Source organism: Microtus pennsylvanicus, chromosome 5, assembly GCF_037038515.1.
Source record: "Microtus pennsylvanicus isolate mMicPen1 chromosome 5, mMicPen1.hap1, whole genome shotgun sequence".
Classification (NCBI taxonomy): Eukaryota; Metazoa; Chordata; class Mammalia; order Rodentia; family Cricetidae; genus Microtus; species Microtus pennsylvanicus.
Genome location: NC_134583.1, coordinates 103213651 through 103228566, shown reverse-complemented (window position 1 = coordinate 103228566; position 14916 = coordinate 103213651). Strand labels below are relative to the sequence as shown.

General features: G+C 42.1%; 1 protein-coding gene across 31 annotated transcripts in view; it reads right to left on the bottom strand.

Moving 5' to 3' along the window:
- Trpm3 (transient receptor potential cation channel subfamily M member 3) overlaps nt 1-14916 on the bottom strand; it is a 787998-nt gene that overhangs the window by 216590 nt on the left and 556492 nt on the right. For 14 of the 31 annotated variants that reach the window (XM_075973703.1, XM_075973700.1, XM_075973704.1 and 11 more), the window contains exon 7: nt 8847-8921. The exons of the other annotated variants lie outside the window; for them this stretch is intronic. In XM_075973703.1, the coding sequence (XP_075829818.1) occupies nt 8847-8921 (75 nt within the window). The remainder of the gene's footprint in view (nt 1-8846; nt 8922-14916) is intronic. 31 annotated transcript variants of the gene reach the window in all.

The following is a 14916-nucleotide window of genomic DNA, read 5'->3' as shown; positions in this document are numbered from 1 at the left end:
GGGATGGAGTGGGGCTCTCCCAGGTCCTCCAGATGCCCTGCCCAGGAGGTGGGTATGATGTGAGGGGGTGCAGCACGGTATTGGATTCTGCTCAGCTCTGGGATTCATCCACCGTATTCAGTCAATGGTCCTAAAGTCATGTTCTCCCACTTTCCCCTATAAGCAATACAAGTGGTATTTTGGATTCTATACCCTAACTACTTTTATTTCTTAATATTGTTTGGAACTTGGATAAAGAAGAGGGACACTTTATTTTGCTCTCCTGCCCCCCTCCATTTCAATTGTCAAAGCCTGGTACAAGTGTTATCAGTTCTTAAGCCCTACCCAACCCCCTGGGCAGTATAAATTTTCTATGCCTTTGTGGTCCCATTGTTCACTTAAAAAATTGTGGCCGGGCGGTGGTGGTGCACGCCTTTAATCCCAGCACTTGGGAGGCAGAGGCAGGCGGATCTCTATGAGTTCAAGACCAGCCTGGTCTACAAGAGCTAGTTCCAGGACAGGCTCCAAAACCACAGAGAAACCCTGTCTCGAAAAAACAGAAAACAAAACAACAAAAAAAAAATTGTGAACTTTGGGTAGTTACTCTTCCTTGGTTTAATGGAAGTTGTTTTCCCCCCACTACACTGTAAGCTCCTTGACAGTAATTCCCTCATCTCAACACACTGGCTCCCAAATCCTTCATGCTCAGAAGATGGTTCAAACAGAAAACAAAACTAAAATGCATAACACCTCGGGACATTACAGATGAAGGGACAGGAACACATCAAGAGTTGCCAAGAGACTATTACACACATCAACACTACTGAGGCATCCTGCTGAAAGTGCATATGGTAGCCATGTAGGTGGTTCTGTGGCATCCTTTTCTAGATCTTTACTACAGGGTTTCGGCCGTGGTCAGAGATCAGTGGGTGGGTCTCCGACTGTAGCTGTCCACCTGGATTACATTGGAAAAGCTCTGATGTTTAGAGACGCAATACTGTCTGCACTTTTAAGTGGAGGCTGTGCTGTTTCTCAGGATTGGACCTAGCCATGAGGACAAAGCATCTCGGCCACTGGGGAGAAAGATGTAAGCAAAGGTTTACATTCTTCTCCTTGCTAAAGGGATGCCCGTGAAGCTATTATTTCCTTTGGTTGAAATGAATAGAGGCTATGTGACTGAAATTGAAGCCAAAATTTCTTCCCACTGAGCTGATTGATATGTTTTAGCGGTAGGCTAGGGATGACCTTCACCAACAAGACATCAAAACAACTAAAATAGCAGACTTCCATTGTTAGACACAAGACTAAGGGAAAAGGCATTGGTTATCTTGGGTCAATTATTATTTGGATCATTTTTGGATCCGCAATTGTGGGTTTAATTTTGGACCCAAAGCACGAAATTAGATAATTGTTTTTATATGGCTATCTGTACATCCATAAGTTATCTCCAGTCCCCTCAGTCTTTGATGAACCTTCAGGAGAAGTTATGAGACTATATTATATTGCAGGAAACTGTTTTCCTGGCTTCATATTTCCATGTTCAGGGAGTCCATCCCCATTGCTCTACTGTTCCACCCCTGATCACCCTGTCTGTTTCCTTGCTTAGGATAAGTTCTTACTGGGTGGATGAGAATGACTTCAAATTCATGATTCTCTTGCCTCAGGCTCTTGGCTTCTGGAATTACAGAAGTGCACCATCAGGCCTGGCTCTATGGTCAGCCTCTTGACTGTGAGGGCTAGTTTCTGAGTTTCCTTTGATGAGTGTTTTCAGCCGTTTCCCTATTTTTCCTCAGGCGGTGAATGCTAGTCAGCTACCTAGGTAAAGGTGCCTGTTGTGGAAACTGATTCCCCCTCGATTACCTCAGTATCTCCAACAGTGTTATCAACGAAATTGTCATTCTCTTCTCCATCTGCCTGGCTGTGGTGCCCGACTCTCAGTGTGGTCCCTGTCAAGGGTGGGGTGTGGTGTGGTGGGCTTCCAGCTCTAACACCGTGAGCTACAATACAACTTCAGCTCCAGAATCTACTCTGCAGCAGCACCGAGACAACCCGAGCCTCTGGTTCCACATTGAGAGTGTAAATCTATTTTTAAGTGGAAAAATACAATTTTCCTTGCATAAGATTTGTTTTTCTTGCTGTCATCACAGCTCTTCACAAGCCAATGATGGTAATGTGCTTTTTAAAGAAGGTGATTACAAATGGGTCAAAACAAGGCTGCTCGTGAACCGCGGGGTTGTGGTGAAGTGTTGTCTCACGCTAAGGATATCGTTTCCTTTACCATTCAATCAGAGCACATTTACAAGTATGTGTCGGTGGCCTTATTGATAATGACTTCAGTGTTTCAACTAGAAACCCAAACAGCTTAATTCTGGACAAACCACCATATTCAGTAGCTCTGCCAGACTTACGATCTCAAGGTCATCTCTGGCAGTTCTTAAAAGTAGCCAGCAATTCCGGGGTGTTTAAAGGAGGCCCTGGGTTTGTTCGGGGGTTGAGGGCCCTCTTTCGTGGGTTCAGTTTTCTGCTTCTTCTAAACGCAGCTATTCATTGTCAGAGCTGTTCCCCTGTCTGCACGAGGAGAGATGAGGCTCTAGAGAAGGACTGGATCTTTAAGCAAAGGAACAGAGCAATAATACAGAGGCACCCGTGTCAATCTCTTAGTGGGAAGATATCAGTTCAAAACTTTTCTCATGGTCTAGCAAATCCTTGGTGGTGCCGGGGATAAATCCCCGCTACGTCTCTTCTGGAGATGAATGCTGCACCGCACCCTCGTTTAAACTCATTTGGCAGGATGATGAGAAGCTGGGAGACAGCTATGGCCCAGAGGTATGCAGCAGGTTCTCTGAGCCCTCAATCATGGGAGTATTTAATCCTATTATCTTATTCTGTATGCCTGTGTGAAATGGCCTTTTGTAGCTGCTGGCACCAAAAATCCGGGTGGCTGCAATAATAACTCATGACCTTATTATCTAAAAGAGGGCTCTCTTAAGATTATTAAGTAAGAACGTGGTCCTTTAAGGTTTGCCTTAAAAGTCACGCTGCTCATGTACAAAAGTCATTCGCGCAGTTGAGAAGGATCCGTAGAAAGGATGTGTGGAAATCTCACGCCAGTGTCTGGGCTAGGATGGAGGCTCTTATTTTAGACCCATCAGAATCACCCGTGGAGGCCACAGCTTGCAAGCATAGCCTGGCCCATCCCTGAGAGTTTCCAGTCAGTGAGAATAGGTGTTTCAGGGCAGCTTCCAGGTGATGCTGCAGGAGCTATTGTTCTGGGGAACCACACTGAGAGCCAGTGGTTTAGCCTAAGCTGCAGGGGGAGGCAGCAAAACAAACAAACAAAAACAGCTGACGTCTAAACTGTGCTCCACTCAAGCAAGTAAAGGAAAAGTTCATGGGGCAAGACTGGAGCCACCCACAGGGTTCCTAGGAGCCTCCTTTAGAGCAGGAACCACCAGCAGACTTCTTCCTTAAAGGGCCAGACAGGCTAGTGTTTTTAGCTCTGCAGGCTGGATGGACTCTGCTAAACGACTCTGCTTTGTGATTGTGACACAGAGCAATCCAGGGATATTTTATTTAGAATAGCATGTATGCTGTAGTAAATCCCTATTTGCAGAAATAGATGGTATGCTGGATTTGGTTTCTGGGCTACAGTTTGCTCACCCATGGGCCTAGATAATGTGCTAAAGAAATTCAGAGGAGGAAAAATCTGTTAGTTCATTCACCTTGAGTGTCCAATGGGAAATGACCAAGTTGGGAACGTGGATGTGTAAGCCCAGCGTTGATGCACCTTCTGTTGTACCAGTGGCAAACTGCTTTCACTGAAAGAGGAGTTCCCTAACAATTCAGCTCCTAGACCTGGCTGCTTGGGACATGTAGTAATAAGAGCGGCGATGGGGCTGCGTCCCCAACACCCCAGCCGCCTACCCGGCTAGCTTATGCCCCGAAATAATTACACACAAACTGTATTCATTTAAACATTGCTTTGGCCCATTTCTATCTAGCTTCTTCGAGGCTAATTCTATTATAGGATTCCCCACAGATGTTATTTGGCATGGGAGTGCCAGAGTTGCCTGCTTTGGAGTGAGGGAACAGATGTGGACAACTTCGGCATCATGGGTGACCTTGAGGGAGAGAAGTTGAGAGCCCCTCCCCGAGTTTCTAAGTTGTCTGTGAACAGGAGGGTGCAAGTCAGGGGGCGTGTGGGGGTGCTACGGCTGTGAGTCCCTAAGTCAGGGGGCGTGTGGGGGTGCTACGGCTGTGAGTCCCCTAAGTCAGGGGGCGTGTGGGGGTGCTACAGCTGTGAGTCTCTAAGTCAGGGGGCGTGTGGGGGTGCTACGGCTGTGAGTCCCTAAGTCAGGGGGCGTGTGGGGGTGCTACGGCTGAGAGTCCCCTAAGTACATGTGGGGGTGCTACAGCTGTGATTCCCCTAAGTACATGTGTTAAAGACTTGGCCTCCAAGAAAGGCACTAAGTGGGACATGGGAAATAAGAAGTAGGACCTGCTAGGAGCTCTTTAGATCTTTGCAGTCTTGCCCTTGAAAGGGATTGTGGGAGCCTGATCTTCTCTTTCTCTCACTTCCTAGTCATGAGATGAGCGGTTTTGGTTGATCATGACTCGTACAATTGATGTACTGCCTCACCATGGGGCCCAAAGCAACACAGCTCATCACTCAGGGACCAGGTATTCAAAATGAGGTGACTTTGAAGTTGATTTTCTCTGTTTTGTTGTGTCTCTGAAATGGGATCTTACTCTGTATCTTGGGCTGTCATTAGTACTGAGATCATGCTGTCTTGGTCTTCCCAGAAAGACCTAGAAGTGTAGATGTGTACCACCATGTCCAGCTCAAGTGCTTCTTACAGTGATACGAAACTATCACAGGGTTAGGGCTGGTGTAGAGACTAATATGGATGGCCAGTTTGAACTTAAACAAAAGTACATGGAGGAGGATGTCGGAATTTATTATAATTAAGGAAAATGTTATTGTGGCATTTCCCAGGAATCTAAGTTTATGAACAACAATTCATACTGCAACAGTTCTTCGGATTTGACTAATGGGAACATATAAATCGACAGGGCAAAACAAATGCTGTGTTCCAACGGGCCAGGTTCTGAGGCTGGAAAACAAGGGTGCAGGGAACGGCTGCCTCGACTTTTCAGGCAGGCGTGCTGTGCTCAGTTGCTGCTTGCTTCACAGCCTCCCCCAGGATTTCACAACAAACCCTACTGTGCAGCACAGACAGACGGTGCACACTTCCTGTGTTCTCCCTCTGGGTGGAAGAAATGCGCCTCCGCCGCTAATGAGGCAGGGCTCAGCTCCGATTTGTTTGATGACCGGGAAAGCTGACTCTTCAGCCCTCCCTCTCCCCGTTTTGGCATAGGCATGCCAATTTTTTTTCACTCTGCTTCTTTGGAGCAGGAATTGCCCACAGCTCCCCATGTGGACCCAGCGACACGGCCAAGGCTTGTTAGGGTCCTGCATTCCCTTGCCTGTGTTGTAGGACTTGAGTGTTTGCCTGCTGGGTTGTGGCATGTAGACCTTTGCCGAACTTGGAAATCTGGCCTCCAGTGTGGAACAGGAACAGCCTGTTCAGTGCCGGGAAGAGTGCTGTTTTATCTCAGCCAGGGGTGCCAAAAGAGAAGGGGAAAATCTGCTGCTTGCCTGTTTGGCTATTATTCAGGCATGAAATCTCTTAATTTCCTCACTTTTTTTTAGGGGTTAATGAGCTGAGAGTTTAAGGTTAAAACATGCTTTTTATTGTTAAAATAATGCTAGCTTTATTAGTGACGCCCAGGACCCTTATTTTATTCTTCAGAAGTATATGAATTGCACGATGCTTTTCACATCTATTTGTTTCAGGAGCTTGAAATGTTCCAAACAACATTTTGTGTGGATTAAACAAATTATTAACAATCCTCAAAAGGGGCATTGGAGGGTTTGTGCTGAATTCTTCAGCTCTAACCATCTTCAGCAAATGGGAGTTTAAATAAATGTTCTTTTGATACCCCTCGGGAATAAGATACCATCTCTTCTCTAAATCTATCTAACTGTGAGTTGATGGTGATGGCAGAAAAGCGTCCAGTCAGCACAAGTCCTCTCATTTATTCTCTGCTTCTCTAACTTCCTAAAGTTTGCCTTGCGTTGCTACCAAATGAATTGATCCTGATCTGGTCCAAAGATTAGGTGGTGACTTTGGCTCAGTGAGGAGAAATCAATAATACTTCTTTTTCTGTATAAACAGAAATACTGAAGTTATGATGACATTGGCTAATGCAATTTTTTTTTGCCTTCTTAATGCATTAGTTGGAAATAGTTAACAATAATGCTATGGAATAGGAACACACTAAAATTTCCCAGACTGAGTGTTCTTCTGCACGAGCCATGGTGGTCATGGTGATTGAGCCTATACACCTTCCTGTTCAGTTTTCTTCCTTGAGTCTCTCTATCATGTCACTACCTCATTGGTCGTTTCCTTTCTGGACTATATTATCTAAAGCCTCGTACTCCACTCCAAGTCAGGCTGGAAACCAAAGCTGAAAACAAGGCTAGGAAGAAGCATCTCCCTTTACAACAGTGATCTACCGGGCGGCTGTTTGCACTCAGTTCTCAGGATGATTAAATGCTTAAGACACGGGCTCTGCTTTCTACAGTCGCAGAGCTTACAGGCGATAGGCGGTTGAGCAGGGAAATGGCACACCATCACTAATGAGGAAGAAGGGCTACCACAGAGTTTCAGAGAGTAAAGCGTGGATGTGGACGATGTGAGGAGTCTGGGTCTACGAGGCTCATCAAGGAAGGGAAATGCGTGGATGGAAGGCAAACTGTTAGGTGGAGAGATGAAAAGAGTGTTGCTGTCAGTAACAGGAGAGGACTGGATTCCAGCAGGTTTCAAAGAGAGACAAAACATCCCCAATAGTGTATATTACTTCAAGAAAACTGTAAGCATCTTGGAATGAGTGGATTAAAATGTCCATGTGGCATTTTGGGAAAAAGAAGCTAGGAAAGAAACCGGAATAATATGGAGGGTCCTTCACTCATCATTGAAATAAGAAAGGGACCAGGTCCCACCAGGCAGGTCCTGTTGTCATGAAAATAATCTACTTTAACTGGCCATAAGAAGTAAATTTGACTGATTTTGAAAACAAAAATATCAATTATTTCCAACTTACAGTCTTCCTAATCTATAAAGATTTCTCACTATTCTTTTCTCCGTGGAGAAGTGACCAGGGGATCCCATTTGGTCAAAGTTGTTTAAAAGAATGGTCCCATCCCTAAATTAGTAAGTCAAAAGTGAAAATGTTTCTTTTCTCAAAAAGAGAAAGATTCTAGCTTGATTAGGAAAGGGTCAGATGGGCAAGATAGGCAAACACCAAGAAATCATTTTCCTTAAAATTTCTTCTATTCTCCAAAGTTGTTTTGACTTCATTGTTTTGATTTTTAAAGTGGCGTTTAATTAGCTAGGATGGCTAATGTTTTATATAACCAACTTGTGCCAAGTCATTTTGCCAAATAGAGAGAAGTTAGGCTGAGATTGCTGTTGTTTCACCACGCCCCCCCCACCACACAAATTATCCCTTAGCTAAAAGGTCCTCTAAAAGGCAGAAGAAATTTTGAATAACCTAGACCACTGAGAGCATTTGGAAAATGACAGAGTCATCACAGATACCAGTAACTGCCCATGACTTTGGTACTTAGAACTGTACTCAGCCTTGGTCTTTGGCTGAGACAGAAGAAAGTCTTTTTGATTGGTCTGAACAGACCAGAGCATCTACAGAAGGTGCTAGGATCTCCTTGATATGATATGACTGCTTAGAGGAAGCTCAGCTTCCTTTGCCAGTTAGAGTTTGAACTTGGGGTTGATAATATGTGAGCGTCTCATCCACTCTTTCTCACTTCTTAACTTCCCTGGGTAAGGTTCTATGATGTACAGAGTTGTTACCCCCATCGTGGGAAAGTTAAGGGCTCAGTGATGGAAAATTTCATGTTATGGTTATCCTAATGCATTGGATGATGGTGCAATGATCAAAAAAGATGCCAGTGATGACAATTGAACGTCCCTTTGCCTTCCCAGCCTCCTTCATATATTCTCAGGCATAGGATGACAAAGGGAAGTCCACGAGTCACATGAAGAAGGACTGTTGTAGCCATGGTACACGGTCAGGAGCTCCTTTGCTTGCCTGCATCTGCCTGCCCCCTCTTAGCCATCCTCTCTATTTCCTGCTCATGTTGTTTCTCCAGCATCTTAGCTACTGACCGGAAATCTCTCCCCACCTAAGTCCTGATTGATGACTCATTCAAAGAAATGATTAACCAGTCCTGGACACAGTGAGTCCTTAACTAGGTGCTGAATGAAACAATGCTTTCAAGCTTTCAAAGGGAGATAAATTTTAGGGGCCTCTTCTTAAGTGAGCTAATGTTTCGCATGTCGAAGAACAGGGTAATAAAGATTTGGGAATGACAGTAGTCTAGGTATACATGCAGGTACCCAAGTAGCTGGGCATAAGAGTAAAAGTATAACCTATCTGAGATATCATTTTATAACTATAAAATGTCATGTAATTTCTACCTTGGATGGATTGGTCAAGTATTAAGAGAGGCAATGTCTTATATAGTCTCAGGAACTTGAGTAAATGCTTCCTTCCTTTTACTCATACCTTAGAATGCTGCTAAGCTGTCCTAGGTGGCATCTTCAGGGTGACATGTTAAAAGGAATCACTAAGCCCCAGTGGGGATGGATGTCTTAGAAGAGATGAGCAGTAGTCAGAAGAAGGATGTGGTTAGGAATTTTTAAGGAAATGATAGCTTCTAAGGTTAATTTTCTTGCTTGGGGTTTAAGAGGAAATTCAAGGTTCTTGTTAATTATACTTACCAATTGGGTCTAATTGGCAACTACCCCAAAATGAATAAAACAAGCGGGAGTCAAGAGAGAAAAACGGCAGGCATCCTGTCAAAAAACAAAAGCTTTGAAATCTCTACAACCCAATGGTCGGATACACATTTCATTAAAGCAGATGGACCACCCAATTTGTGTGAGTCTCTGTGCGTGCTATCCTGCACACGCAGAGCTGGGCAAAGTATCATATGATTTCTCAAAACTGAACACTAGCAGATTCTTATCAACATGCCTTCTGCTGGTGGAAACATATTTTTGTCCTGTTCCCATCAGGATTAGTTATGGGAGGTGAAGAGATTGCTTTACACTCATATTATATCTTAGTATTGGCGAACCCCAGTGTTGGTGGCTGGTGTATCAGGTAAAATGATAATTATGACTCTTTCAGTTCTGTGTCTTCCAGGTCAGGACAAGAAGCAGATTCATACCTATATTGTTTCTTGCTTTTAGAAAAATTTCTGCGTTGTTGTTAGTTTTTTTTTTTAAAGAAAAACGTTCCATTGCCAAACATTAGCTACATATGAATTACATTAGCTGATCACATGCTAATCTTCTTGATTTGTTACTAAGCACGAGCAATGTTATTTACTAAGGATTCTCCTTGCGCTCTTTCTCTTTCATTGGCTAGCCAGAGGGTTGTCTGTGTCTCCAATGCCTTCTCTCACTTCAGTATGTCAGGTTTCCTACTGAGCTGGCTTTTCTCCCTCTCACCCAGGAAAGACAGTCAATGGCAAATCCTGTCTGGGGAGATCTCACTGGTTAAGTTAGCCTGTTTTTGGCTAGGTGGCTCAAACAGCATGTGCTGTCAAATTTTGGCCTAAGGGAGCCAGCCTGCCTTTGCCTTCCTGAGGCTCTTGCCCTAGAACAACATATAGAGGAATTCCAGACCTCAGCTTCTTAGGTCTGAGCTAGACTTCTAGAGAAGCCTTAGGTTGTAGCAGTTGCTGGGAATATTGGAAAGGGACGGATGGTTGGTGAAAGGCACTGGGCCCCTTTTCATGGGTCATCATTGAGCCATTCCTCAGGTTCACAAGCAGATAAAACCGTGTTGTTAGAACAGTGAACACATGGACAAAACCATAAAGCAGTATCCCCTGAAGTCCCGGACGTGAGTTGCTTCCTTTAGATTCTCCTCTGTTCATAAAATAACAATCCAAAAGTAACAATGTTACATTTCCCAGTGCATCCTTAATTAGTGTGTTTCTGAGGACACAGATTCAGCTAACAATTGTGTGTAGCAATCAGACCACTTGTTAATACAATAAGCAAAGCTACTAATAGATGGCAACTACACCCACCCTCTTCCAGATATTTAGTGTAAGTATTATGAATGAAACTGAGCAATTCATAATATATATTAAAATTAAATAAACCTGGCTTTGTTACATCTTTCCTGAAGAGTGACCCACCGGTTGGTATTTTCAATCTATTCTTTCTCTCTCTATATAAATGTCTCATGAAGAGAAATCTCAGAGGCTGCTATGCTTAAGAGTGTGACTATAGTTACAAACTGGAGTGTCAAGGCAAAGGGAGGCACTGATCATGTCCCTGGTTGTCTTGAACCCTCTGCCCCAAAGACACAGTAGAGAGATGATGAATGAGAAGATGGGGAGCAAAAGACTAGAGATTTTGTACCAAAACAAGATTGATTCCACAAGTGCTGTGTTGCCGGATGTTGCTGAATTGCACAGAGAGGTTTTTTTTTTTTTTTGACCTCTGAATTCCTAGGACATTGTACCAAACAGAGACCATCCCTCAAACTAAGATAGCAACATGCTGCTTAGCAGGAAATGGCAGGCTGCGTGTAGTTTAGGTTCAGGCAGAAGCTCTGTCAAGTCAATTCACTGTGAATTCAAAAAAAAAAAAAAAACCCTTAAGGTTTCTCCAAGTGACTTTTATATATAAAGAATGAAAGTAGTGAGGTAGATGAGATTTACAGATCATCTATATGTCTGTGCACACCACACATACACACACACTCTCATACTATATTATTTATGTTCTGGTTCTATATTCTACTTTAGTGTTTCCCAAAGACTCTCTGTTAGTAAAAGAAGGAGTAAAACATGCATGCCTCTCCTCATGGGTTTAACAATTTAGATGTTCTAAAATATAACTTGAGGTCGCATGTCCTCATTCATGTTTGCCCCAGAAAACTTCCCTGGGCCATTAGAGGATACAATTTTAAAAAAATGAGACAAGGTTCAACTCTCTGTACTGCACTAAATGTCTGCCTATTGAAAGCATTTTACCTGTGTGGCATGTAAGTGTACTGGCCCCATTGTGCCTGTCAAATCTTGCTTGGCAGGCATCTGCATGAATATTCTATCCAGAAATGTTTTTGTCTGAACTGCCACTGTACTTTGCATCACAAAGGGCACGGGCACTTGCTGTTCTATAGTGCAGCCTCTGCACAAATAGCCAGCCCTTCAGAACAGGCTGGTACAGGCGTGGGCTCAGATCTAGCCTTCCTGGGTCCGCCACTTAGTAGCAGCCTGACCTGGGGTCCACAGCCTCTGTGCTTTAGTTTGCTTGCTAAAGAACAGATGAAGAACTCTCGTAGAGATTAGATCAGCTATTCCCTCTAAATGATGTAGAGTAGGACTCGATCAACACAAGGTTTTGTTGACTTCTTTGGAAGACTGAGTTCTGCAAACACAAAGCTGTGCCTTGTGTACCTTGCCGCCTCCACAGTGCTTTCTGTAGTGCAGGCACTCAGGCAAACTTGCAGAGCAAAAGTCCCAAAGAAGCATTGCCATGGGAAAATGGAACGGTGCAATCGCTGTTGATTTTAAAACATAGGAGGTTCTGCCACATTTTTAAAAAAGTGAAAAAATTCAAGATATATTTTGCGTGTATAGGAAATACCTTAAAATTATAGTGAGGTAAAGAGTATATTGGAGACACTTGCTATGGTGAGCATATGGGCACTATTCAACATGAAACAGCTGTTGAATGAACTGCAACTTCATGGGGAGAGAGGGAACTGGACTTTGGGGTACTCAGGAGTGTGATGAAAGAGAAATGACTAGTTATTGGACTGCCATATTCCCCTCTTGGTAGGGACACAGATGTAGGGTGCTTCCAGTCTCCCCACTGCCACAGGACATCTATTTATACTTTAGTACTGGGAACATGTTTAGACTGTGCTGTAATCTGACAAATCCAAAGCAGAAACATGTCGTGTGATATGATTTTAGTTATTATTAAATACAAGCATGAAATTTGTTACACTGGTATCATAATTTTTATATAACTTTTATATGTGACTTGAGAATATTGTTCCTGTGTCTATAGCCAGCCTCTCTTCCCTTCAGCTTCCTGACTGAATTCTTTGCTGATTCTTTATTCCTAAGATAAAACCAAGACTGCATGGATCAGGGAAGAGGTATTTTGAATGCAGTGATGCAGGTTCCCATTTACTGGTTGGGTATGATGGGGGTCACCCTAAAGCTGAAGTAGAACAAGGAGAGGAGAGCTAAAGGATACGACAGTTGAAAGGATAATTTAAAAATAACATACAACATGAGAACTACAGTGGACAGTGGTGTGCTGTAGTTAGGATTTTTGCCAAATGAGTATGTTATGGCTATCCATCCTAAGGAGGAGACAGGGAATTATGTGAGATGGTTTTACTACAGATGCGTCTAATAATTCTACTTTGTACTCCTTAATTATACATAATATCTATTTTAAAACATGATATATATATATATGTTCAGGGAAGGAAGGTGTCAAACTCCTGTGTTAAAGGGATAGGGGAACTACATCCAAAGACTTATTCATATACTCTTTTGCAAAAATTGTCTCTGTTTTGCTGGAAAATTCAGCACCAGGCTGGCTAGTTTTATGCCAGTTTGACACAAGCTAGAGTCACCTGAAAAGAGGGAACCTCAATTAAAAAAATGCCTCCACGAGATCCCACTGGAGGGCATTTTCTTAATTAATAATTGATGGGGAGGGCCCAGTCCATTGTGGGTGGTACCATCCCTGTGCTGGTGGTCCTGGGTTCTATAAGAAATCAGGCTGAGTAAGCCATGGGGAGCAAGCCAGCAAGCAACACTCCTCTATGGCCTCTGCATCGGCTCCTGTCTCCAGGTTCCTGCTCTGTTTGAGTTCCTATCCTGACTTCCTTCAAGTGTTATGGAAACAAAAGCCAAATAAACACTTTCCTCTCCAAGTTGCTTTGGTCATGGTTTTTCATCATAGTATTAAACTTAGACAAACATCAAGAAGTCTTAAGAACAAAAAGTATAGGTATCATTTCCTGCCTTTTGTCTTCTACCTGGTTCACTGTAAGTACTATTTATCTACGATTCTATGTATCCTAGAATACTTAGGGCTATTGTATAAGCATATGAGTATAAAATGTCAAAATGTAATTATAGTAAACAAACAATTACATTATAGAATAGTCTTTAAATTAAAGATTAACTTTAGATATCTTAAAAGATACCTCTAGATACCTTTCTGTATGAGCCCAAACAGAACTATTTCACTATCTATAATAATTTGAGTGTTTTACTACATGTCTCTATAATTTTTTGTATCATTGAGTAATGGTTAGGTTATTTCTGTTCTGATACTGTGAGCAATATTATAGTAAATATATACAGAGTAAATTCCTACTAGTGAAATTGTAGACTCAAAGGTTTTGTACACATTAAAGGGATGGTAGAACATCGCTAAGTAGGGCTTCCACATTTACACATAACAAAGATGTTATCAGTTCATATTTATGTAGTATTTATTGACACAAGTTTACCTTGAGCTTTGATTTTGCCAATTTAATTGATATAACTTTTTCATTGATGAATGATGTTAAATCTTTATCTCCTTCCCCATGACCTTCCTATGGATATGTCTTGCTCAATTTCCAATAGGGTGTTACACATTTTTCTTTTTGATTTATAAATACTTTGCATATTATGGAAATTGGCTCATTGTCACAGCTGTAAATATAGTCTTCATTTGGCTGTCTTTTGAAATTGTTTTTCTAATGGAATTTCTAAGCATTTGTTTTCTGTAAAACCCTGTCTTGTGTGAATGTAAAAGTCACAATACTTATAATTTTTGGCATCAATCAAACATCCCTAATCTGAAAATTTGGTAGCCCCAATTTTCTGAAATCTATAACACAGACTCTCAAGAATTTTTAGATAAGGAAAACTCAAGCTATTTTATAAAATGACAGTGGGAAAAGATACACAGCCAGAAGTGGAACCAAGAATTGTTGTGAACAATGGAGTATAAGGGAGAAAAGAGAATGTTTATTTTCAAAGTTCTTGCTGTGACCTCCTTAAATGTACAAGGTCACACACACACACACCCTGAATTTGCTCACTCTCTAAGCTAGAACAAAAACTGCATCTACACATAGATCTAGCACTTAAGTTGGACTGAAAATGCAAATTAAAAATCAAAGGAAAAATTAGGGTTAAATTGATAATGACATGTATATTATCTCTAAAACAAGGAACCTGATGAACTTACTTATGAAGATTAATTATAGTCATATATTTTCTTATAACTTTCATTAGCAGACATACCAATTTATATGTTTATTAGTCCTTTAATGGCTTCATCGGCACCCTATCCCTCCAGGCTTTATTCTGTATAATGACTAGTTATCACTTCAGGATCATTCAAGTGTAAGAAGCCAGACTGGAGACTGACATAAGCTGTTAGCACACCTCCTCACCTTCTCTTCCGTCTCCACAAAGATTCCCTCCCTCAGACCTCTCTTATGCAATATAGTACTTTGAGTCTCAGAGGAAAAAGACAAGAGAAAGACACTAAAGTGATAAAGCTAGGGAAGGAAGAAGTCAAACTATGCCTGTTTGCAAACAGCACAGATTTGTATTTAAAAGAACCTGCATACCCTATCAGAAAACTCTCAGATCTAATAAATGGATTGCAAGATACAAAATCAATGCAAAAAAGTCAGTAGCTCTCATATATAACAACGGTAAACTCAGAGTACTATCTTATTCATAACAGTAAAAGAAATTTCCTAGGAATAAACCTAACCAAGGCAGTGAATGAT